General features: G+C 38.6%; 1 protein-coding gene and 1 long non-coding RNA gene across 11 annotated transcripts in view; both read right to left on the reverse strand.

The window, feature by feature from the left end:
* Positions 1–27,773, reverse strand: part of LOC143377162 (unconventional myosin-XVIIIa) — a 390,650-nt gene that overhangs the window by 166,536 nt on the left and 196,341 nt on the right. For 6 of the 7 annotated variants that reach the window (XM_076828160.1, XM_076828159.1, XM_076828157.1 and 3 more), the window contains one exon: positions 12,939–13,073. In XM_076828160.1, the coding sequence (XP_076684275.1) occupies positions 12,939–13,073 (135 nt within the window). Of the gene's footprint in view, positions 1–12,938; positions 13,074–14,113; positions 14,246–27,773 lie in introns of those variants that run through there. The other variant, XM_076828164.1, reaches the window with a different exon arrangement.
* On the reverse strand, positions 9,174–9,976 carry LOC143377242 (uncharacterized). Of its 4 annotated transcripts, none has more exons than XR_013087256.1 (3): positions 9,735–9,976; positions 9,465–9,513; positions 9,174–9,392 (listed from the first exon to the last, which is right to left on the reverse strand). It is a non-coding gene; the product is annotated as an uncharacterized LOC143377242 (long non-coding RNA). The 4 variants fall into 4 exon arrangements; XR_013087258.1 differs by lacking the exon at positions 9,735–9,976 and adding an exon at positions 9,618–9,708; XR_013087255.1 differs by having other exon boundaries at positions 9,174–9,513.

A 27,773-nucleotide genomic window follows, 5' to 3' on the forward strand; every position in this document is an offset into this window, starting at 1 on the left:
CAAAATGGCCGACCACTGAAAAAAATCATGTTTTGGGGGTACAAAATTAGGGAAATGTTGATAAAAAAATATAAGGAGGTCGTTAATTTAAAATAAACTGATCGTCAGGTAATGGAGACGGGTTTTTCGTACAATAAATGCCTTTGCTCATGTCAATTGGATGTATAGATCTGAGGAAAACGCGTTCAATGTTCCGCGCGGCTCAGTCGCGCGCTCGACACCGCTTCACAGAAAATTCCATATCTCCGTCAATTTTGCGAATTTCTTCATCAAATTTGGAGAGAGCATTCTCGAAACGTACGTCGACTTTTTCGATTTTTTACAGTGATCTCCCCGCTTAAGAGACTTGAACAAAAGTGTTACCTACAACTATAATATAATCCGACACTGAAATCAATCGTCAATATTATAACCGAAAATATATTTCTAAAAAAATGGCACCAGAATTTCACCAAAATGTTACACTTTTTTCATATTAGCTGAAGATGAAAAAAAAATAAGTTATTCAGTTGTATATGCAACAAAACAAAATCTGGCGGAGATGCAATGGATCAAATGTTAGGACGATATTGTACTTACACGCAGGCGATCTACCGTTTTTCTATGCTGTATTTGACAGTGTTTCTCCTGTCATCCACCCCATAAGTATCGAGGTCGCTCTTAGCATACCGAAGGTATGCTAAAGAGGGAGACCAATTACCGCCGCGAATTTTTTACGGCAATAGCCTAAGCCGTGAAAACACCTGCACCACGAACATACTGATTTTATTTAGGTGCCATATTGACGCTTTGTAAAAAACAAGTAAAAGAAATTAAAAATATTTTAAAAATTTTTTTGGTATAATTTAAGAGTATCTTAATAAAAACCAAAAAGATTTATTTCATTCTATGTTGAATTTACTGAGAAAAAAATCTTTAAAAATAGCTTGATTGTTTAACCGTTCACAGTGGAGTACCCCCTTAAAACTGTCCATAAATTTAGAGTTTAAAAATATAAATCAAAGTAAAATTGTTCAAAGAAGGAAGAATCAGAGCAGTTTTCGAGCAATTTAGCAAGAACGTGAATTTTTTAAACAAGATATAAATAAGTACACTTGGTTATCGACACAATAGTTAAGAGGAATAACGTAGAAAAAGTCGAAATTTTCTTCGCAGTTGTATAAATTGTAACTACTTAAGAATACAGGTAGGTCTCGATTAGTGGGAGTAATAAATTCAAGAAATTGATAACGTTATTCGAATTTGCATTATTTGAATGCTTGACATACAGGAATTGGTTCTAATTTAAAGAAAATATACAATAAAGAATTCTAAATATACCTTTTCATACGTATTTTATTAAATTATAGTGGCATAAACATGTCCTATTACTTTTTAAAGTATTTTAACACTGTTGATTGCATGTCTTCTGTTTTTTATACCTTCGTATATGCAGTGATAAACCCGCAGTACTTTTTCCAAGTCAAAAGAGACTAATTGTTTCCACAGTTGTACCGAATGCAAGAAGTCTCGCGAACCTCGCATTAACTGAGCTTTTGTCAGCATTAAATGCGACCTGGTATGATTTTATAATTTGTACCAAATCGAATATCGCACTGTTTGAATTGGCACTAATCGAGACCTACCTTATGCTCTTAATTTTTTATTTTAAAATTCGAAAAAGTAGTATGGCTGCCAAACGTGTTCCCAGACTCAAATTATAAAAATTCAAACTTAATTTTCTCGAAAACGTAGATCGATATAAAAAAAAATATATTCTATATTTTCGCCTTATTTTGGCCTGTAGAATCACCCCCTAAAGGGATCACCATCAGTAGTCGAGCACCCTGTACTTTAGGTTAAGCTTACTTTTCTTTATCCGTTGAATTTTATATGACGATGCAATGATTAAAATTTGCAACGCTCGATACACTAAGGAATCGTGCGCAAATAATAATATTAGGTACCTAGGTGCAAGAGCTCTTCCACACTACCAGGTGATGCCAAGTATACGGAAATGACCTTTTTACTACACCTATTTGTACTTTCACGAGAACCGTGGCAAAAGTTCATAGATACCCTCGGAAAATACTTGGATTAAAAAAAATTTAATGTATTAGTCAGAAAATAACTGAAACGCTTGTCAACATTTCTCGTTAACCTTCCGGTACTCGCGCCTAAAAGTTTTACACGAGCACTCGCGTCGTGCACTGCGTGTACGGGTGTCTGTTTTGGCTGAACAACCGTTTTACCGTGATGTACTGTGTTGCGTATATTATATTTATTAAGAACAGGATAAAGCAAATTGTAGAATCTTAATTATAATATCTTGTACAGAATATCAGACGCCATGTATATCACACAAAGGAAAAACTGAGACTGGTACATAACGAAAAAGACCATTGACTCTGGAAATAAAAGATGTGACATAACCTAACAGAACGGAAATAAAACGAAACTGGCGCCACCTGGTATACTCAATGTTACTGACCATAAACTAAAATTACTAGATGATGAACAAAGCTATTTACAACATACTGTACCCAGCACCCCTATGTATTCTTCCAGCGGACATTTTTGCACCATGCCACGTACTTGTCAGGTTCAAATTGAGTTTGGAAGTGTCCCTGATTGAATTGAAACGAAAGTATACCGCGTATCCTGCTGGCGAGCGCGCTCGTGTACTCACAAGTTTCCCAGGTGTCGGCCTCCAATTGCTTTGGTTTTGGATATGGTTTAGAGGACCGAAAAATAAGATATACGTGTTTTTTTATTTTATCCTGTTTGCATGTTGAGGGGGTGAAACCACCCCTCAAAGGTTTTCAGGTGTTCGCTTCCGAATGTTCTGGTTTTTGGGTATACTATGACCTTCAAGGCAACACAAGGTTAGGAATGAAGTAAATATATTGAACTATCTACTAGTAGATTGAGTTTCTTCCTTTCATTCCTAACCTTGCGTGGCCTTGAAGTGTTGGAGTATACAGCGGAACAGCGATACGAGCTGTAAACAGAAGACCGAGGTCTGGACACTGTCGGTGTCACATTTATGGCCTATGCACCGCTCGGCCTCTTAAGGGGGTATACCCGTTTGAACCCTCGGAAAATGTATACATTTTGTGGATTTTTTTACAAGTCAACGGTTTGATGCAGATTTCCCGTTTTTAACTATGTTTACATAGTATTATGAACTACTTATAAAAAAAGTTTCAGTTAAAAAACTATTGTTTTTCGGAAGTTACGGATACATGTCCGAAAGTCTCTCGATTTTAGACGGCTAAACGGTGGCCCTAAAAACTCGCGCTACGTTCAACCAATTTACTTCAAATTTTGCATGCAGAATCATAATAAGATTCCGCATCGTCCAACGAAGGCTTTTTTTATTTCGATTCCCCGTTTATTATTTATAAAGGAAAAAGGTGGATTTTTCTCTTAGAAAAATTTAACTTTACCTTTGATCTCTCACCATTTCTTTATTTTTCAAAATTTTCAAAATCGCCTTCGTTGGACGATGTGGAATCTTATTATGATTCTGCATGCAAAATTTGAAGTAAATTGGTTGAACGTAGCGCGAGTTTTTAGGGCCACCGTTTAGCCGTCTAAAATCGAGAGACTTTCGGACATGTATCCGTAACTTCCGAAAAACAATAGTTTTTTAACTGAAACTTTTTTTATAAGTAGTTCATAATACTATGTAAACATAGTTAAAAACGGGAAATCTGCATCAAACCGTTGACTTGTAAAAAAATCCACAAAATGTATACATTTTCCGAGGGTTCAAACGGGTATACCCCCTTAAGGGTTTGACAACCACCGAAGACCGTGGTTGTTGAGTCAGTCCTTCTCCAGACGCTGTAGACGTTACGCGCGATCCGTTATACGAATAGTCTTATATTTCTTATATTCATCAGTATTACTATTATCTTCATTGTATTAATAAAGAGACATTATCGTATTTGCTCTATCCAGTTACTGCCCACTCTGCTAGGTTTCCCAACATGAAGGTCATAGTATACCATATGGTTGAATTTGTCTTGACAGTCGCTTTCATATTTGGTAATCAAATATATAGCATTCCATTTAAAAAACTAAAAGTCACCCTCGTTTCAAGGAAAATATTGCGAACACCAAAAATTGAGATACCGTTTTATGTTGGATATAAAAAACAGTAAGAGTTTTCCTCCTTCAGTTTTTTTTTCAAATTCTTACCATTTTCGAGAATCCTGTATAAGAATATCAGGTATAGCCACTTGGTCGCTGCGAGTACCGCGATGCTGGGCGACGAATCGTCAACTTTCGGCAATTTTTACAGGGCCAATTTTAAAATGTCCATATTTATGAAAATTTGTCTATCAAGGGAAAGGATAGAACTATATTCCCCTTTTTTAGATTTTTAAAATCGTGCCCGATGTTAAAAACCTGCATTTGTTTAAAATAATTGCACAAAAATTGTTCAATATTTTTTTTTAAACTGAAATAATTTTTTCTTAAAACTTCAATGTCTTCTGTATAAGCACCGTAAAGCTCATCTCCATCCGTTTACTACTTCCATAGCTATAATGTATTGAAAAAAAGTTAGCATTTAACTTCAAACAGCTGTAAAATCGTCATTTTTCAAAATTTTGAAAAATCCTTTGAGGTACGTTTAAATATCACTAAAGACTGAATCACTGTTTAAATATCACTAAAGGCAGAATGAATGGCGGACAAGTCGGCCTATTCGAATAATATTTTTGTATATTGAAAAATTAATTTTGTAATTTTTAAAATTAAGACCAAAGTTTTATTCCGCAGCAGCGAAGGTTTTCCGTATCGTTTGCTTTCATAAATTTCGACTCTAACTCGTTCTTTTAAACATGGATTAAGTATTGGTCTAAATAGGATGACACCATAAAAATTAACGCCACAGTAAGCAGTTGAAGGCAATAAAAATATTTTGCTCTGTCGTCATTGTTTATAGACTTTATTGAAATAATATGGGATGCGAATTATATGGTCAGCTGCCCGTAATAATTGATCAAGAGACGACTATATAACTGCGGCGTTAATTTTAATGGTGTCATTCTAGAGTCATACTTTTAAGCCATGTTTAAAGGAACGAATTCCTGTCGAAAATGAAATGAACATTTGTCTATAAATTTCTATCATGCAAGAATAGTTTTATAATTTCGAAACTTTATTCTGAAAGACTAATTATTCTCGATTAAAATAAAAGAAAATTAACTCAATGCTGTTGATAGTTTTCGAGGCAGAAATTCATAAGTAGGTCCATCATCTTTTCACGAAACATAGGCATAAATCACACAATTCTAAGTCCTATATTTTGTAACCAAGTTCAAAACCCGCTAAACAATGACTCAAACCTTTCCATAATTGCACGTGATTCACATAATACATATTGCATTCTGATCGAAATCTTTGAAAATGTGATCGAATTGGCGCGGAGTGACTTGTAAATGAAGGAATCTGTATTATCGAGCCAGTGAGGGAGACACAGTTGCGCTTGAAGATAGAAAGAGACTTCCGATCTGCTACGAGATGTGACAACGTCGCACGAAATACGGAGCGGGCATTGGGTCTCTCCCGAGCCACGCCCGCCGACTTACGGGCCGCCCAAGTGCCTTCTTTAGTAAATCCGACTATAGCAATGCTTGCCATTCTCCCTCTCCCTCCCTGTTTACCTCGACAGGGTGTATCACTGAAGCTGTTACAAGGCAATATCTCCGCTAAACTACGTAAGATAGAAACTTGTTGTTCATTGTGTGTTACTCTGTATGAAGAGGCCTTCCTATTTGCCGCAAAACAATTTCTTAAAACTACACCAGGGGAGACGAATGAATGTTACCTTCCAAATTTTAAATGGGACTGGCATTATGGAATACACAATTCTTGTATTAAATTGAATATTTTTTACTCAATATTTAAAAAAATGTACCTTCTGAAAGTTATTATTAGAGAAGCAATGTAATTATTGAACAAACTAAAATAGTAAGTATGCATTGATTGCATTAGAGAATTTCGTCGACGGAGAAAAAAGAGACAGGTATGATCATAATTACTACGATGAAAAAAAGAAACAGCTGCGTGCGAAATACAAAAAGAAATTAGAAAGAAGAAAAAATGGATAGAGGGAAACCATACTTTTAAGGGGACTAGGCAGTCGAAAAATCGATGTTTTATTGCATTTTCCGAAAGTACTATCTTTTCTCAATAAAATGCCGCTGGGTTTATAGTAAAATTCGCAAAATTGTAGATTTGACAGCTAAAAACGTCAAGCATAGTCTTAGTATATAGGTTGTGAGAGAATATGGATTGACAGCTTTTAGTGCAAGTAGAAGGAAGAAAAGGGGTTATATATATATAAAGATAAGGAAGATACACTATTGAAAGAATAAGTAAACGGAAGAAGGCAAACAGAAGGGGAAGAAAAACGAAGAACAGTAACGATGGAACGAGGACAACACAGGCAAATTCAGCAGAGAAGAACGTATATGGAAAATAGGGAACAGAAGGAACTAAGAGCCTGATAACAGACCTGTTACACGTTTTAAAGGAGATCAAGAAATGGAATATCGTAGAACTAACTGACATAATGATCACTAGAGGAACAAGTGTGGTAGAGCGTTGAAAAGAATTTACTAAAAGGGTGTATGCACGTAAAAAGGTCAGTTGGCTGTTAGGCTGCGAATGAGGATCACAAAGAAAACTAACTAGAGTGAGGGAAAGCGTAGAGAAGAAGCAGAAGGACCTATGGGGAGTAGATATAAAGGGGATGATTGAGAGATAAATGAAATAGTATTGCGAACAGTGGAATTTTATCATAATATAGAACACAGAGTAAGGTAGAAGAATCGAGATGGAGAATATATAGGATAGATACTGTTTGGATGTTCTTGCCTGATTTAACACTGTTTACTTCAGTCACCAGTCAGCGGACTCGAGAGTCACATGTCCAACTACGAACGCGATATTTCCACAATCTTTTAAATTCAAAAGTTCATTTAATATCAATTTTTATTTCCATTTTTTAAAAAATAAATTTTAACTTTCCTCGAAAATTGTTAGAATTATTGACCGAAACGTTGGAAACTGTTAAAAAGATGCTTCAAAATTGCAATTAGTTTTCGTTTAAATATTCGAAGGACCGAACCAGTGCGCCGAAACAACACTCTTTTAATTGGAAATATATAGGATAGGTTTAAAACAAAGAATAACAATAGGTTATAGCTCCAATGCAAAGAAAAGAAAGGAATGTATAGGAGATGGAAAGCAAAAAAGCATAATCCGAAAATAACGTCCTGAATGAAAATAATATTTTTACTCGGGCAACAGAAGACAAGAGGTTGGGAATGTTGGAATGGTTTGCAAACGGTAATAAATAGTGATAAATTATGTGATTGGATGTATGGGGATATGATAAGAGCTGTAGGAATTTTAATTAGAAGTCGGGGAAAATATGAAATTGGAACATTATTTAAAAAAGGAAAAGGAAAATGTAAAGAAGGAAAAAGAAAGGGATAATCTAGAGAGTGTACAGATAGAAAGATGTGGAAGGCACTGGATGTTTCGAGAGATGGGACAGAAATGAAGAAAGAGGAAATGCAGAGGCAAGGTGAATGTACTTTAAGAAAAATTAACACCGACTTAAAAAAAATAATAATGCCACTAAAAAGTAAAAAATATATATTTTTCCTTACTTAACCCTCTAGTGCATAGATTTTTAATTTACTTGGAAAAATTAGACTAGTCTAATTTGGGGGGTGAAAAAAAACCGAATCCGATGTCTGTTTTCAATTTGGAGGAAATAATTATAATAATAATAATAATAATAATAATAATATTTTTGCAGCATGAGAAGCTCATAAATGCACTTCAAACTAGATTTCTGTCAAATCGAAACGTCAGATTGACATGTTTCTTAGACCAATATGTGCGCTGTGGCACTACTATTAAGGCTGGCAAATGATAATTCCCACCCCCTGAATTAAACAGGTACCCGCCTTAAGACAGGCGTATACACTAGAGGGTTAATTTACGACTCTCAATTTTGTTACGTTGACGCCTCATCATTTGTACTGTGTAAATCTGGCGCCGACTTAAAAAATTGAGAGTCGTAGATTAAATAAGTAAAAAAAATATTTTTTACTTTTTAGTGCATTTTTATGTTTTTTTAAGTCGGTTTTAATTTTTTTATTTATTACTTTTTAATTATTTAAGTTATATTACTACATTTATTTAAAAAAAATATGGGTAGCCCTACAAAAAGTGTGAATTGAAAAAGTGAATTGAAAAAGTGAGAAGTAAGGATGTCTCAAATTCGCTATATGGGGTCTACAACTCAACCGGCGGAAATATTCTAAAATGCGAGAATGCATGAAATACCAATTATGTAAAGTGGCGAGGTTTGAATTAACCATGACTGGCAAAGTATTCGGCCAATATTGATGCAGTGTAGTATGGGATCACCGGGGCATCGCCCCTCTTTCGAAAAAAAGATCACCAAAATCGGTCCATGTACTGAGGACTTATGCGGGGACAAACGTGAAAAAAATATATACAGGTCGAATCTATAACCTCCTCCTTTTTGAAGTCGGTTAAAGAAGGAAGAGGCCTGGGCGATATGTGACTAGCGCATATCTGAGAGATATGAGAAATAATAAGGAAAGAGAGAAAAGAGAAAATGAATGAATAAAAGGGTGCAAATGGTAGAATGGATAGAGTGTATTTCATGCATAGTATGAATGGGAGAAGTGTGAAAGTAAGTGAGGAAGGAGAAGCTAGACTTCACAATAGAATGTTAGATAATACTATACTAAAAACATTACTGCTCAAAAAATCGTGGATAATGGTGTTCAAGCTTTTTTCTCTTATACAAATGAAAGTTATGTACTAATGCATACTAATAGGATTCTCTGATAGCAACCTGCCGGCAGTCTGCCAGGAGAGCGCAGAGTCTGCCGGCAGATCCGGTGTGATCTGTCTCCGCATTAGGCTACGGTCCTGCAGGCAAACCCTGCTTGTCAGCAGATCGGCAGCAGATCCCGCTGCCCGTCTGAGACATCCAACAGCGCCATCTGAAGGCCACAATTGTCAAACGATTCCCTACGCGTGTATCCCTACCCTTACATAACCAGCAAGCAGATTCTGCAGTTTAGTAAATAATTAATTCTACTTATTTCAAAAAGTATATATTCTTGCTTTAATAATATACAGGATTGGTAATTACAATTGTTACAAAATAATATAAATAGCGCATATAAATCCGAAGAGGAAGTTTCAATATTTACATTTACAAATCCATATACAGTACGTCGCGTAACCACTGGTACCTATTAGGGGCGATATCAGACAATTTTTTTTCAATATTTTCGACTTCTTTTCTGTGTAGAATTATCACATTCCCTGTTGTGTTAGCGCTGAAAACAAATACAATATTAGTATAAAATTAAATGTAACGTATAAATAAACAGGATACATGTGATACTTACTTCAGCTCCATCTCCACACAGTACACACCCTAGGCGATCATGCATGCTCCTGCGAACATTAACATTTATAAGAAAACATATGTTAAATTATTATATATGAAACAAGACGCTAAACATTCGCACTTCGCGCATAACCCTACTCTTCTGACTTACAGATAACGTGAATCTCGATTTCCGCGACGTAGATAATTGAAAATTATTCAATTCCATAATTACGTTCGATTTTTGGATACTTCGAGATGATGTCTGGGTATTGATGTTCGAAATTACTTGGAATATTCTTCGGTTTTGCCGGCACTGACTGCCAGTGACTGCCACCTGAGACCTCGAAAACGAACGCAAACTGGACGTAGAGTTTTGACCACTCTCGAGTTTCGGCACTATGGCGCAGCCAATCCAAGCGTAGCCCATTGTACCGCCACATTGGTACTCGTGGTACATCTACATACCCTTTGTTCAAAGTGGTATTCATTGTGCTTGAAGAGGAACGCTCGAAGAATATTCCACACGATTCTAAATATCAACCAGACAAATCATCTCGAAATATCCAGAAGGCGAACGTAATTGTGGAATTGAATAATTTTCAATTATCTACGTCGCGGAAATCGAGATTCACATTATGTGCAAGACAGAAAAGTAGGGTTATGCCCGAAGTGCGAATGTTTAACGTTTTGTTTTGTATATAATAATTTAACACATGTTTTCTTATAAATGTTAATGTTCGCAGGAGCATGCATGATCGCCTAGGGTGTGTACTGTGTGGAGATGGAGCTGAAGTAAGTATCGCATGTATCCAGTTTATTCATACGTTACATTTAATTTTATACTAATATTGTATTTGTTTTTAGCGCTAACACAACGGGAAATATGATGATTCTACACAGAAAAGAAGTCGAAAATTCGATTTGTAAATGTAAATTTTTAAACTTCCTCTTCGGATTTAAATGCGCATATTTATATTATTTTGTAACAATTGTAATTACCAATCCTCTATATTATTAAAGCAAGAATAAATACTTTTTGAAATAAGTAGAATTAATTATTTACTAAACTGCAGAATCTGCTTGCTGGTTATGTAAGGGTAGGAATACATGCGTAGGGAACTGTTTGGCAATTGTGGCCTTCAGAAGGCGCTGTTGGATGTGACAGACGGCAGAACCGTAGTCAAATGCGGACAGAGATCACACCGGATCTGTGGGCAGACTCTGCTGCCAGATTTGGTTATCAGAGCTTAAGACGATTGGAAACATCTTGAGTTAAAAATTAAGATTCGAGTGATCCCAAAACATCTTGCAAGAGCCGTGTATTTAGTAGCTGTTGTTAATACAGTTTGATTGTACTTCTAGTTTTATTAACAATAAATGAGGAAAGAAATAAAGGTAATACAGTATTGTCTCGTTAGCGACTCGCTGGTCGGGACCGGCGTTGAGTCGGTATCGTGAACAGAACCCTAATTCCGAGTGTTCGTTTCTCGCTTCTTTCTGGCCGGAGGGGGGAGCGAGATGGAACACTGCGTGCGCGGCGAGCGTGCGCGATGTACGCAAGCGCTTACCGTGGGCACGAAAACCGCTTCGCAAAATCTTCACGCAGGCCCGTCACAAATCTTTTTTGCGCCCTAGGCGAACTTGTCAAATTGCGCCCTTTATTATAATACATTTATTTGAGTTTATCGATGACCTTACTCTGAATTTTTATTCGTAGTTTAAAACAGTTGCAGTGCAATTTGTAATATTTTATTTTAAAGTATATTTTCAACAATACCAGCAATGAAAATACCATTGTGCACCTCTTGTCAACTTTCCGCCCTAGGCAGTGGCCTAATTTTGCTTAGAGGGACAAGCTAAGCTTACAGGCAAAGATCATTATGTACATAGCCAAAGAAAGTACATATATAACGCGTCTTAGACTAAATAAATCATTTATACTTTTGAAAAATGAAATTCTAATATTTTCTATTTTATGTACATATTTGTAACAACTATTCCAAATTTCCTAAATGAAAGGAAGGCCAATTTCGACGTCCTTCGTACAATTATGTATGTGCTCCGACTGGGCATGAATTGTTGCTTGGTTGCTGATATATACAATTAACCTAAATTTCTTCCTTTCTAATTTATCAGCTCAGACTTTATGTACAACAGTCAGTGAACTCTCCTCTAATAACCTGCTTGTTCTTTATGAATTAACCAATCATCAAAGGTCATTAACCAACTTCACCATACCCAATACCAACTGGGATAAATATACAACGTTCTGCAACCAATTTAAAATTAATCATCACATTCCCCCAGAACATGATATCACTGAAGAAATAAATAGACAAAGCTAATGACCTATACATATAAAAAATCTACTACAAAAGCCTATTGGAGAACCGTGACTCCAGATCTAGATCTCATTAAACTCAGAAATAGGTTCAGAAGGCAGAAGACTGGTAACGCAACTTATAAAATCCAACGTAACCCACTAACTCAGCAAATTCAAGAAAAAATCACTCAATTCAAACAAGAAAGTTGGAAACGTAAACTTCAATTTCTGAATGATGATCCCACCAATATTGACACCTGGAAAATTTACAAAGCTGTTAGAAACAAATCCCAAACCATACCATCGCTAACCTCTAATCTAACCACCAACTATACTGTTATAGAAAAGGCTAACCTCCTAATGTTGCAATTTGCTGAAGTCCATCAACAAACTGCAGACTCTCACTTCTCATACGACCACTAACCATTCTGTTACAATAGTTAACACAATAACTTCTGCAGAATCCGAATATGACACTTCATTCATAACCCCTACGTATGTAAGAGATATAATCAGTCATAATAGTCAAGAGCATATCAGAGCTGCACAACTTTTTAGCACCCAGCCCAGCGAGGTAGCGAACCGATGTGGGTTTTGACATTTGAACCAGAAACTTGCGGATGCCCGTCAACACCCCGACTCTGTGCGAGGGCGCCACAGCCGCCGGATATTAGGATGATTGTGGTTCTAAATCGTAGGTTTTTTGCTAGGAGGAGGATGCTTTCGAGACCACTTGTTGGGTGTGTGAGGGCTCTCGTCAACACTCCGACTCACATTGGTTAGATATCACGCTTTACGCGCCAGCGAGCGGGCGCGGGCTCCCCGCACTAATTTAGCCCCAACCAATACTAATACCCTGGTCAAGTTGGAAAGTAGATTGCGTTGTGTCGGAACAAGTCAACAGAAGTTTTTCGCAAAAATCTCGGAAATGAAGGTCCGTTTTTAAATAATTCTTATTCATTGACACCTTGACCTTGCCTGGCCACGCTAAGTATTTGACTGAAAGCACCTTTATGTACTTGCAGCTCATTTTGATTTCACATTTTTTTTTTATTTTGTAATTATTATTATATTCTATTTTTGTGATTTATTTTATTTCATGTACTTGGCGTAATTTTTTACTTTTTAAAAGTTTTTTATGGAGATAATAATAATCCAAGTACTCACCATATTTTCATGAAACCGCAAACTACCAGATCTTCGAAGCGTACCGCCACGGATATTCGCAGCAGCAAGCTCCACCTGTTGTCCGTCGCTACTACCTCGTCTAGACAATTCCGATAATTCTGCAACTGGTTGTACCTGCAAACACGGAAATATTTATTGATAATACAAATATGGTAAATTATTATCCACATTCTATCAAATATAGTGTTACAATTGTATAAATGAAATAAGGAAACGTTAAGCATACATTGGATATATGTATGATACTCCGTCGTATATGTTGGATCCGGCACGTGCGCCGAGAGGGAGCGCGCTGCGAGGCATTGTAGGGAGTACAGTATATGTCTCTCTCTTTTTTCTCCCACCTCTCCGATGTGTGGAGAGTGGTGAGATCGTCTCGGTGAGGGACGAGAAGCAAGGAGGCCATGTTGTGCACTTCTTGTCTTGCCAACTCTCACGTCGCTCGGACGTGGGAACAAATATACGGATTGTTGAATTTATGTGAGCGTTATAATTAACCCAGTCTTTCTTTACTTCTTGAACGTATATAAAGAAAATGTATTTCATTAAGTCAAATTTTACCGCGCCCCAAGCGTCGGTAAGGTAGACTGCCGTGCACGGCGGAGATAGAGAGGTACCTTAAAAGAGGCACGTGCACGTGTAAAGATATTAATTGGTCACGATAATTAATTAAGTATAAGATTAATTAGGTTATTAGTTTAAAGTTGTGTAAAGGGGAATTGCCCATTAAAGAATAGACTTTAATTGTCGTTTCTCTATTTCAGGTAAGGAGTTTGTACATAATGTAAGTTAACGTGTAAATAACGAAATAAACTCTATTTCAGAACAACACGGGGTTTGTTCTTAATCGTATATTCCCCACAAATTGAATAATATTATACATATATAAGTGACCCCACGGTGGGTCCAATAGCGTGTGTGACGACTCGGAATTAGGCAAATGCCCCTGCATAGGGGAAAGTCACTAGCCCTAAAATTCCTCGCACGCGCGCCACGAGAAATGGGTGGCCTGTCTAGGGAAAAAGGTTCCATAGAGGGAGAAATACTAGAGATCACGTTACGAGACGCACTTTGCGAGACACGGTTTTGCGAGACATGGGTTTGTACGATGCTAGTCATTGTCATTGTTATCAATAAAATTGTTATTTCGTTACCCGACTCGGCTTGTTTCTCTGAGGAAATCCCACCGACGAGTTCGAGCGGCAGCTTAACTCGCGAGGCTGTCGAAACACATAGGGAAGTAGCCCGTCCGTCGGTACCACGCTACAAACTGGCGACCCCGACGTAATCCTGGGGGGAAGCAAAACGAAATATTTATCGGGGAAGACACGGGGGAGAGTAAGTCGCACGACGAAAGAGCCGGCGACGAAGAAGATAGGGCACAACAGGTGCAGCCGGACGTCGAACAAGCTGGGGCGCAGGTAGGCCGCATTGCCATGCTACCGCCATTTTGGCGAGAGGACCCAGAGCTATGGTTCAATCAAGTAGGCCACGTTCTCGATTGTCCACATCACGCGCAATGAGACAAAATTCGCGTACATCGTGGCCAACGCTGACCCGATCGTATTACTGCATATCGCCGACATTATTAGGGCACCGCCGGCGCTAGGAAAGTACGACGCCGTCCGGGTGCGCATACTCGCTGCATTTGCAGAAGCCGAGGACGTGAAACTCTGTAGAGTTTTGAAAGGGCAATTACTGGGTGTCCTAAAATCGTCATACTATTTACAGCGCATGAGGAACGCAGCGAGCACGTAATGCTCTGATGCCGTACTGCGGTCCTTGTTCCTCGAGCAGATGCCCGAGCAAATAAGGGTGATCCTGGCTGACAACAACGACCCAGATCTGGCAACGCTCCCCGACGAGGTCATCCAGTTATAGTGACTAAGAGGGGCGGAATGCCCGTCGGTGCGATCCACTGGAGGGGGCGATGGCGGCGGCCCCCTTCCTAACACATCTTAAACACAGGAAAGGAGTAGGCTCAGAGGGCAACTCAGGTGGAACCACGGAGCATGACAACCGAGCCAGGACAATACAAGAGGGAACGAGTCCTAAAAACAAGAAGCGACTAAGGTCCTCGGGCGAGATAAGCAAGGGCCTTCGGGCGAGACAAGCAAGGGCCTTCGGGCGAGAGGTACGAACGGCAACTCCTCTTCGTGGCTCCGCTGGGGCAGGGGTTGCAGTAAGGAGGGGCAGCAAGCAAGCAAAGAAAATGGGAAGTAGCGTTACAAGCGTCGAGCGATACCGGCGCATTGGCGTCTATACACCTCAATGCGAAGGGCCGCAGGGGCGGGTGGTGGCCGCTCCAACCTGAACCGTACCTCACCACACCAGATCTTGACAAATATTATCTAATCAGACTTGATTTGACCCAGAACGGAGTGTGTGACGGGGAAAACAATGGGACGGATTTGCTCGCGAGGGCGCGGAAAGTCACAAAAGGGGGGAGTGCAAGGGAGTCGAGTCAGGGGCATAGAGAAGAAAGAAGAGACTAGGAGGGAGGGATAGCTAGCCTTACATGGGTAACAAGTCGTCCCCCACAAACCGAGGGCGAGCACACGCATGCTCACACAGCCCGCTTAGGCCACAGCAAGCTTAGGACAGAACTGCGCTGGATGTCCAAAGTGATATACAACCTCAAGATGTGGATGTTCAAGGCTCAATTCAAATTAACCTCTAAAGAAGAGAAAGGATTACGTAATGTCTGTGTTTTCACAGTACGTGTCTACATGAAAGCCTGGATCTCTGCACCTCAAGCTATCAGTGCTCCCTACAATGTCTGTTGCTGTTGAAGTTGCTAATTGATTATACGTCAATCCATTCATCTATCTCGAAGTCAGCATCACATAGGTTTTGTAATCACTTACGGTATTTATCACAGAACTTGTTGGATTACCTGCCTTCGATAGTCGGGTCAGTTCGTTAACCAAGAGACCGATGGTGACTGCCTTGCAGAATGAAGACAGCAAAAACCAAAAATATCAAAAGCATTACAAGCGAATCATTATTGCTCTTCATTCGTTCAAGAACAAACACTTGAAGGATTGTGTTACTGCTAAGTCAGTGATACTCCCGAATGTTGGAACTTCCAGATGGATTTCTCACGGTTGATCCAGACTTGTGGGAGGTTAGAGATGATTACAAAAAGGCTATGGAAACAATCAGGTCTCTAAATGTTGTTAACGACCATGCTGAACGTGGAGTGGCATTAATACTGGAATACAGTGGATTAATAACCTATGATGAAATGCAGCTACAATTCCTAGTGCAAGTTGTTGAAGACCATCGTAAATTGTACCCTAACAGCAGGAAATAGACACTGTCTGATGGGTGCGACTTTGTGAACAATAAATTAAACAAATTATCAAATATAAATATCAATGGAATGTAACGGAAATGTATAAATTAAAATAAACGCCATTATATGTTGAATTTTCATAGTTTCTATAATCTTTGTCTCACTTCAGCTACCCCTAAACATAAGAATGAATTGTCTAAAGTTCTGAAGTGAAATGTCCTTACGCACGGTAGAGTAAACTGCCCTCATACCGCTGAACGGCGAACGAAACGTTGTACCAGCGTACTGGGACTCCCTACTATAGTGGAGGGGGGACAGATGCGTAGTGGAGGGGGAACACCTACACAGCACTGCGGTATATGTATGTGTGCGTGATGACGCCAAGCCGTCACAAACCATCGACGCCAATGTAGGTGTTCCCCCCTCTACTACGGTAGGGATTTCCCTGGCAACTCTGCGCTGTACTATCCACTCCTCTGTTTTAATACCAAAACAGTTTCTTTCTGTTAGTTGAGCGACTTTGCTACATTCACCATTACTTTTCTGAGTGGTTAATAATATACACTACTTAGTTATTATTCGTTTTAACATAATAACATATTCACATTTGTGTTTAAATAATACTTCGTGCATATTATTATGTTTGTGTATTATTTTTAACACAATTAGTGTTTATCATGCCGAAAACATCAACTGAGAGAGCTTGTCGTGAGCGAAAACGTGCACAACCTCCAGATGGTTTAGTCCACCCCCTCTCCGAGAAACAAATGACGATAACTGATAAGATCACAGATTGTCGCAATTAATTGCATTCAGAACTTCTTCTGCGACCTTCAAACTTTACTTTAAGTGAGCCCTCCGGTTAAAACGCTTGAAAAATATGTGATTTTCATGAATTAAAAAAAAGAAACTTACAGTAAAAAAGTTTTTTGGACTTTGTTACTACATATTTCGAGCGCAATCGCGCTCTATCAGTTGCACGAGCTGGTCGTACTTGTCGGCACTCCGCTTGTTTTGGTTATCTCCGCGAGTATAAATCTTCGCCTATCGTTAATATGACGAAACCGCAAGTTTGCAAGGGCTGCAAATTAACAGTGGCTAATCCGATTGAGTGTCCCTCCTGTGATACTATATCTCACCCTGGATCTAAGTGTCTGTCCAGAACCGGACAACCTTGGTCACACGGGAAATTGATTGACTGTGACAACAGTAGTTCGGGGTCTCATCTTACAATTCCACAACAGGCCTTTGACCGCTCTGCTACTTACTCGCCATTATCCTCTGGCGCGTTCAACGAGGATTCCTTGTTATCCAAAGTTTATGATATGATCCAATCTCAAATTAATTCTTTTCGACTGGAAATTATCGACTTATTCAAAGCTGATATCGAGTGGATCTCTAATGACGTCTCCTCTCTCGGATCGAGGGTCGCCGATTTCGAGAACAAGCTTCTTTCCTACTCTGACTCCAAGTTACATGATGATAAGGACATTATTGCCGGAATTACGAACCGGGAGGCTCGCTCATATAATATCATGATCTCCAACATGGAAGAATCTTAATCTTCATCCGACATGGATCAAGTCATGGTTGTTTTCAATTCCATTCAACCTGGCGACTCCAACATCAAAACTACCAGGATTGGGAAGAAAACTGATAATCGTCCCCGGCTGATCCGTGTATCAATGTCTAGCAAGTCTGAAGTACTTGCTATTCTGCGTAACAAAAACCGCTACAAAGGCCCTGCCAAGATCTTCCAGGATTCCACCCCTCCGCAGCAACTTCACCTAAACAACTTAAGGAAGGAGCTTAAAAATCTACTTGACTCGGGAGTTACAGATAAGACTATTAGATATATTAATGGTGTGCCTAGAATTGTTAATGTCTCGCCTTCGTCTTATTAAAAAAAAACTAAATTTTCACTCTTTGTTTTTTTATCAAAATGTGCGCGGTCTTCGTTCTAAACTATCTGAAATACGCTGTTCTCTTTCTACTCTATCAAATGCTTATGATGTATTTATTCTCTCTGAAACATGGCTACATCACCATAGAGATACTACCACAGTGGTATTACCTCTAACGGTGAATTAGGCTTCTCCTCTTACAATATTTTCCGCTGTGACATAAACACAGATACTAGCAATCTTCTTAAAGGTGGTGGTGGCTTGATTGCGGGTAAGAATTCATATTTATGCCGACAAATTGAATTATTTCTTAACTCGATAGAACAACTTTTTGTAGAGTTCTACAGGCCTATTAGTTTGCAGAACATTATACCTAAAATATTTGAAAGCACTGTCTCAAATAAGCTTTCTTTTATTTGTAAGAACTTTATTATTGACGAGCAACATGGCTTTATGACCGGTTGTATTACCAATCTCCTTACTTATAATCATTTCCTGTCTAATTGCTTAGAAAGTGGTCTGCAAGTTGACGCCATCTATACCGACCTACGTAAAGGTTTTGATACTGTTGACTATCCTGTTGGGGACTGCGCATGCCTCCAGGAGCGCGGCCGAGAGCGGTGCCACACAGTCTTCTACGGTTACTACGTGCTGACTAGAGATGTGGGACGGAACGGCCGTCCACGTGTGTACCGGGAAATACTAAATTCCGAGAACCTTAACCCGTTCCTACTACCACTGTTCGGGACTCAACAACTGGCGCTTTGGACTGAGAAAAGTGTCCAAGAAATTCGGAAGAAAATCAGGAGAATGGCGGATACAACCGAACAGATCAAGGCTCTTACAACAGCCGTGAATAGCCTTCTCCAGCTTCAACTTTAAAGGGAAGGCGCAGGAGGAGGGCCTTCCACATCAATGGTGCCTCAACCGACATCGACGATCGACCTGCATAACCAGCTCTTCGCACGAGTGGACAAATACATATACGGGTCCAGCGACAAGACGAAACCGTTCAAAAAATGGCCGCTGAGGTATGAGTATATGATAATCACGGAAGCGGCATCTCTGCCACCAGAGATGCAAACCCGCTTGGTGGTGGACAAGCAAGGTTGCAATCATTCTGCTTCTCACAGGACAATGAGCAGCTAAAGAAAATTGTTCTACGTGTAGAGGTAAAGGACCAGAATGCAATCATGAAAAACGTCGTGGCCGAGCTCGAGGCTCATTTAAACGTAGCGACAAGCCTAAAAACTCTTGAAAACCCGGTTAAAGGTTCACCGGTAACGAGTTTAAGTGTAAATAAGTTTAAAAAGACTGAAAATAAATCCCAGAACGAAAGCTCGTCCAAGGGTAAAGATGGATAGACAACGGTCATCAATTGCGGCGGTGCGGTTGTGCTCATTCGCGAGAGAAGTGCAGGTTCCGCGATGTACTGTGCCACGCGTGCTCGAAGACAGGACATATCGCTTCCGCGTGCGGCGTTAGTGTCAAATTTCCGAAAACTGCCGGTAAAAGCGGGCGACCGGTTCCAGACCGGTCCCAAGCCGGGTTTAATTAATTTTTTTTTGTACAGTTAGTATAAGTTAGATTTACAACTTAGGTTTATTGTTCAGTTTTAAGAAAATTAGTTGTAAATAGGTTTATGTGTAGTTGTATAAGAATTTTCTGGAAATATTCACCCTTGTTGGTGTTCGATTTGTGGAAATTCTTTTGGAAAATGATGAACCTTCACTTTGAGGTTTCTTTTTCTTAAACGTTATCTCTGGTAAGGGGGTACTGTAGCCTGCGTAGCGCTGGACTTCGAGCGAAGCAGAAGACCAGGTAGGGTAATAAAGTTCAACCGAAGGTTTCGTGGCCTTTGGACTTTGCCAGGCGACGAAACCTCCCCTGTCTCAGGACTTGGGGTTTTCCCTTATTTTTGCACGCGGTACGCGTATCCTTCGGATTGGGAAGAAACGCGACCGTTGACGGCATTCAGTTTGAAGCAAGCGTCTTGAGCGGTTGTGCTTTTCGCCCGCTTAACATTTTTTACTCTAGAGAAGTTTTTGGTGTTACATCCTTAAATAAACCATATTCTTTGTTGAGTTTTATTAAGACGCGTAAGTTATTACTACCCTCGCGTCTTCCACCTCAAGGATAAGGATAAATTCTGGACAGCCAAGGTTTATTCGGGTTAGGTACGAAATACATGGTTTGGTAGATAGGACGGGGCTACAAATTTCGAAAGTGTCTCGCTGTGTTTGTACAATTTTACAAGATTCTACTGTGCCGACAGCACTTGACTTTATTCTAATGAGGCTTCCAGGAGTTACTCTGTACTCTCCCGTTTTATTGGCGTCCAGATATTATCGCTGAAGTCTCCTGCCGGAGTCCCTAAGCTGTCCGAGAGCGGCCGTTGGTCGTACCTTGTCCTCTCTCTCGGAATAGCGAATCAGGAAATGCCTTTGTGGACCTCTAATTTATACTCAATCATTGCTATCCGTGGCCACAGAAATCAACAAACGCGTCGTCAAGCGCGGGCCTCGCGAGCCGTGGTTCCGCGCCCGCACGTCTCTGCTCACGGGCGGCCTACAACCGTGGATACAAACTCGATGGTCAGCGTTTCTCAACCTGCCTTTTCTGCATGCTACAGTACATATAAAATAAAATGAAACCACGAAAGGGGGAGTTATCACAGGCGCTGAAGATCTACATGTTATTATCATCGAGAACGAGATGTGTAATATAATTGAACGATTATATGAAATGTCTCGTTCGAAGATGATTCATTCCCACCCATTCTGTATAACATCAAAGATGGACCCCTTACTTCCTGCTGAGGATCATCACTAAACTTCTGTGGAAACTCCACTCCACATCTTTCTAAACAAAATATGACGAAGAGGGCGTCAGAAGTCACCACCGCAGCACTGCGAGCGGGACCCTAGGACGCCAAATTTCAAGTTTTATACTTTGAACGTTGTGAAGTTTAGCATAACAACCATAAACTATCTGTTATTATCATCTTCGAACGAGACGTTGCATATATGAAGGATCGAGCGATTGGGATGAATGAGTCGCGAGAAGCCCGAATGGTGAAAGAAAAAAGAAGATCGTAACGGCGACAAGGGGCGATCGGCGTCGACGGTGGCGTAGGCAGTCGTCGATCGGAAGCCTCCGAAGCATGAACTATTGTGCATATTTTACTTTATTCTATTATATTTTTTTTTCATCATATTAATAAACTGGTTCTTTATCTTGCGATCCCTGTGAGTTAGCTTAAATTACAAAAAGAATCCTACATATAATTGCCATCGAACTTCGGCGGGCTCGTTTGATCGTTCAATTATGTATTATGTAAGAACGTTTGTTTCTATCACATTATGCTTACACCGGTTTAAAAATATATTGTAATTATCTTTGTGATTTTTAAATAAATGAATATTTTCTATATTTCGTTTTTATTTCTATGTAATAATATATGCATATTTACGTATTATATAATAGACAGCTCGGAATTTGGTCTCTTTGTAATAGCCTTTTTCATTTCCTTTTCTTTTATTTTCATTTCGTTATTCGCATATGCAAAATACCATTCATTCTCTGGGTAGAAATATTCATTTGCTGGTTTATATTCTTCATTCATCGGGGAAACCTGTATTTTCTTTTTAATTTAATTAATTACATTTTTCCAATTTTTTTAGATATTAAAAAATCTGATTTTTATTTGCCAAATATTGATTAATAGTATTATCATTTAGGATTCTACTGTAATAGTTACAAAACCTCTTAAGTGTGCATTCACTGGTGCGTTTACCCAAACCTCCCGAAAGTTTCGGGATCCCGAGATTCCCGAGCAATATGAGAGTATGTATCGCGATCTCACCCGGTCCCGTCCAACTTTTTTCTGATCCGCACGCACTTAACCATAATGGCCGACGATTAATGTCAGTCGCTGCATGTGACGAAGTGCAGACATACATACACAAACACGACCTAGCTACGTGTTCTCACTTCGAACTACTAAAATGGGATCCACATAACGTGCATACACAGAACAGGAAACAGGATGTCCATCGGGAGAGGACCTGCAAACGGATTAGCTGCGCATATGTACATAAATCACGTTACGTTCTTTCTAACGTCGCTTCGTCAGCTACAAAAGAGAACCAGGGCATGAACCTACAGGGAGGCCTACAAGTTTAATCGATAACTTATAGCTTACACTGGACATGCTGCCAGCACGAATGTGCACTCTTACAGTTGATACAGATACAGTACTGCTCAAAAGCAGTTGATTCTTTGTAATATGTACGTTTGATAAAAAAGAAAATGCAACATTTTCCCACATTTTTGAAATTCGTTTGTTTCGTTTTATTTCGTCACTTTAGAACTGATTTTCGAAATGCAATTTGAACATTTCAACCTGCTTTTACCAGCCTGTGTTTAACCGTGCTTCTAGGTATGACATTCTCTCTTGTATAATTAATAATTTCCAGAATTTTCGGAACCGTGAGGTGTCTATCTCTTTCAGATATTACTCCGATTCTTAATTCTTCCACTTTAGTCGCAAGTTTTGGCTTCCTTGAGTATTTCAGCTATTCCTTAGATGCTGTTGTTTGCCATCGCTAACAATGTATTTTACTTTATTTTTATTACTTCTTAATTAGTTCTCTCGACGTAAAGTCACGACAGCACTTCTAATTTTGGTCAATAGCTTGTTTATTTCCAGAAATTTGTAGACGATAATTGAATACACTTTACCTACACCCGCCAGTTACAGTCTTCCTCTCTTTGAGATACAAAAGCTGATTTCAGAGATTCGAATGTTTTTTTTTTACCAAGAGGAACTATTATGAACATTGTCAATCATAAAATGTAACATCGCCAACGTTAAAATTCCATTAAACAATAGTCAAACAAAAACTTGAATACAAGGTACACTCCTCGCATTAATTGAAGGATCATGTCTAGGAACCCGAAAAATAGGAGCAGGTTCATGTGGTCATAACTCCGGCAAAACTAGTCGCATAGATATTTTGAAAATATCGTTTGGAAGCGTATAATCTCCACTTTCAGCTGCTTTATTCAGATTGCAGCTGTATTTTGCGGCAAAGTTATAGCGATATGAAGAGCACTTGGTCAATTTTAAAAAATTTTCTTCAACTTCACAATGTTCTACGGAGAGAATGAAATTTTTTCACACTGATTCCATTTACACCAGTCGAAAGTGACCATTTTCCTGTGTAAAAACAAAGTAATCAATTTCAAGTGTTATTCAACTTTGAAGCAAAAATCGTGTTTTTTATTTTAATTGCATCTAGCAAGCGATGCAATCAACACAACGTTCACCAAAAAAAGCAATAGAAAGATCAGTCCTTCCTCTTTAAGACGCATCTTTTACTATTTCGATTCGGTTAACATTTCGGTGTACCATGTCCTTTCGAAAATATGCTTAAAAATTGTACAAATTCAATTTTTTCTTCAACTCGCTGTATCTCCGTGAGGGATCACCGGAACATCATTATCTTAAGCTTATTTTAAAGCGAAGAGACTGCAGATCCTTTTGAGTTCCACCTGAACTTGCTGCGATAACATTTTACCTGTGGCCTTTATGTTTGAAGTTACCTGTGAAGAATATCTCCATAAAAAACTTCAAAAAAGTAAAAAAATTACGCCAAGTACATGAAAGCAAATAAATCACAAAAAATAGAAGATAATAATAATTGTAAAATAAAAAAAGATGTGAAATCAAAATGAGCTGCACGTTAAAGGTAATGACAAATACAAATAAATATTTTAATACGAATAAACATTTTATTCAAAGTACTTGGCGCTGCGAAACAGAAAAAATGTTAATTGTGCTCGTATTAATAATTTACAATACTCCCTTACAATCTAAACTACATAAACATATACGTATACATATTAGAAACGCAGTCAGATTTATTCTACATATATTTAATTCTAATGTCATACGTAGCATATGCGCACGCACACATACACACATTCACGAACGTACACACAAGAAAGAAAGAAAAAGATTAATGCAATTTATACATATTTATTCAGTTTAGCGGCACCAATTCGGGACGCAGCGCCAAGTATTTTGAATAAAATGTTTATTCGTATTAAAATATTTATTTCTATTTATCATTACCTTTATGTACGTGCAGCTCATTTTGATTTCACATCTTTTTTTATTTTATAATTATTATAATCTTCTATTTTTTGTGATTTATTTGCTTTCATGTACTCGGCGTAATTTTTTTACTTTTCTGAAGTTTTTTATGGAGATCTCACTTTTTTTACAAAGATAATTTACATAGAGAATGACTTCAGATAATTTTCAATATTATAAATTATTATTATATTATTAAATGATGACTGGATAATTTTTTCATCCTCTCGGTTTTTTTTTTTTAAATATATTGTATTGTCATCCAAACTGCGCACGCCTGCAAAGCTTCAAGACAATTGGATTGGTGGAATTGGTTTAAATTGGTTTTTATCATTTAAATTAAAAAAACATTCATTTATGTATATATTTGTAAAAACACGTTTATAACTTGGTTATAACTTGACGGTAAGCTGTCAAAATTTGGAGTAGATTGCATAGTGAAGTTAGCGATTGACGAACGAAACGTGTGTTAGTTCCATTTTGGCTGAAGGTGTGCGTGTAACGCGTACATACGTATTATGTTTGACGAAAAAATTCCTTGGAGAATCAGAATCAGAAGGAAAACCATATCGTAACTGACAGGATCCATGAGACGATATTACGATATCTCTGTTATGCGAGGACCGATTTTATTGAAATTGGTCTTATTCGAAAGCTTATATGCGGTTTACATGAGAAAAATGCCTTTTAATTTAGAAAATATTGCAGGCGTGATGAGATATTAAGGAAATAAGTTTCAGGTTAGGTTGGAATGGCTCCGCGACGAGTAAAGGTACACGGTAGCGACAGTCGACATATACAGGGTGTCTTTCCTGTACTTGGCGTCGAGACGCTACCGCGTCTCTAGATTTTTTAAAATTTGACCAAGTGCTTTTTATACCACTATAACTTTGCCGATAAGCAATAAAACTAAAAACTGAAAAAGCAGCTGAAAGTAGAAATTCCACGCTATTTTTCGGGTTCCTAGGGGTAAGAAAGGTTTAAGCGAATGAAAGGCATCAATAATAGCGTTGTCTACGGATTAAAGTGCCGATGTTACACATAGGGGAGACCGGGTATGGTTGTCTCATTTTCTTATTTTGATTTTTTGTGGGTTATGTTATGGGTGCAGGGAAGTTCATTCAAACTTAGATTAATATAAACTACGTACGTCCGGCTTTATAATTGATTGATTTTGTCAACCAGATTAGGAGCTCATTCACATTATTTGCAGGAACTATTTTGTGACAACATACCCCGAGGTCGAGTTGGTTGTCACAGTATTTGGATAGCCAAGTTTATGAATAAAAAGTCGATTTAATTAAGAAAGTAATATAATTTTTTTATTGTATTTCTCACAATATCGCGCTAGAGTGCGGTAATTTATATTATAATCCTTTGCAATCCCTCTTATTGTGTAATTGCCCTTTATAACCTTTCTTGCCGCACGTAACATTAATTCCGGGCGCACCTCACCTCTGGACGTTTTCTTCTTATAAGTTTGCGACATTATTATTGAGAACTGTTGCCAAACAAACAAGAAAATAATATCACATGATAGATACAGCAAGTTGCACCGGGATTAGTTGTCACATGCGGCGAATACCTAATCCCAAATGTTCTGTGACAACTTGCCCCAAACCGTTAAACAATTTCACCTCTCTATTCATGTATTAAAAAATTTTAAAAAATACAAAAAATTCATTACAGTAAGTTAGAAAAAACTCTAAACTACGAGAATAATGCAACAATGTTATAGTCAATACTAAGAAACAACCTATACTTACTTAATAGTACGACTCCACAACGATTTGTATGATGGGGGAGGAGGCGGCGATATGTTTACGCATCGCCATGGATTCCTATTGTTTATAGTTTCTTTGATATAGCGGTTGTGACAACCTACCCGTGTGTCAACCATACCCGGTCTCCCCTACCGCGTGTCCATTTCAACTGGAAATGGTGGAATATGTTCTTAAGGGACTGATGGTATTAAAAACTGTTCTTACAGAAGTTGTTTTGGTAATTATTTAGAAGTTTTCCGTCCTCGCCGATTTCAATGATTTTTGGACATATTATCAAGATCAAGATTCTGAACAACTTTTTCCTATACATGTTACCGCCGCACGAGCTTCGCTTCCGAGATATTTGCGAAAAACTTCTGTTGATTTATTCCGACGTAACGCATTCCACTTTCCAACTTTTCCCGGGTATTAGTATTGGTTGGGGATAGATCAGTGTGATAGATCAGATGTGAGTTTAGAGATTTGAACCAGAAACTTGCGGATGCCCGTCAACACCCCGACTCATATCGATCCGCTATCATGCTTTACGCGCCCGCGTGCGCCCCCCTGCACTATTCTAGCCCCAACCAATACTAATACCCGGGACAAGTTGGAAAGTGGAATGCGTTGCGTCGGAAAAAGTCAAAAGAAGTTTTTCGCAAATATCTCGGAAACAAAGGTCGAGCGGCGGTAACATGTGTAGGAAAAAGTTGTTCAGAATCGTGTCCCCGACAACATATCCAAAAATCATTGAAATCGATGAGGAAGGAAAACTTCTAAATAATTACCGTTATTTTATATAGAGGGAGACATATGATGTAGATACTTTCTCTGCAGGTAGAGAAATGGAAGAGCTTTCAAGATCAACTTAATTTTTTAAATGGATTGCGGAATTTTTGCTGTTCATAATATGATTGTGGCGAGTTGTTTTGACGAGTCCAACGTATGTGCCTACAGGGTGCGCAAAAGTGCGGAATGAGCTTTTTCATTTGATTTATTGTGCATAAATGTGAGTTCTGTAAAAGTGTTTGTACACTTTGGATTCAGCATTCATTTCTCTATCCAACGATGTATATAGGGCGTTCCTCTACCTATAGTCCACACTCCAGGGGGGACTATACAAACGAAAATATGACGAAAATTAAGAATAACGATAATGCGGCTGAGGCCTCGTTTTGAAAAAAGTTATTTTGAATTTCAGCTAAATACGCGTGCACCGTAGGCGCCTGAGGTAATTCGGGTCGTTCCCAATAATATACTTATATTGAATACAGGCCTTAAACAAAATATCCATCCTTATTTAGTGGTAATTGTTATTCTTGGCTCTTTTCAAGTATTAGAATTTTTTAGTAACATGAGATCAATCGAGTTGCCCGAAGAATTGAAGTTATTCATTTGAAATCAAGCAGCTTGCATCCGAGCAAACCCCTCAAATCATTCGAACAGATCGAACTTTTTCAAACTTATTTGAATGTTCAAGGTATTTGAAGTATTAAAAATCCAAGTATTTTCCTCGATTATTCACCCGAGTACTTGGCTCAGCCCGATAAAACGAGTTTCACACAGTTTGAATTTCAAGTATTTAGGCAGCTCTTCCAGCGGCAACATCGATTGTTGATAAAATTTATGCGAAAGATTTTCCCTCTTCTGGCGACGTTAGGATGTTATGGTTTTTATTTCCATTGGTTG

The sequence above is a fragment of the Andrena cerasifolii genome, chromosome 15 (assembly GCF_050908995.1).
Source record: "Andrena cerasifolii isolate SP2316 chromosome 15, iyAndCera1_principal, whole genome shotgun sequence".
NCBI classification, from domain to species: Eukaryota; Metazoa; Arthropoda; class Insecta; order Hymenoptera; family Andrenidae; genus Andrena; species Andrena cerasifolii.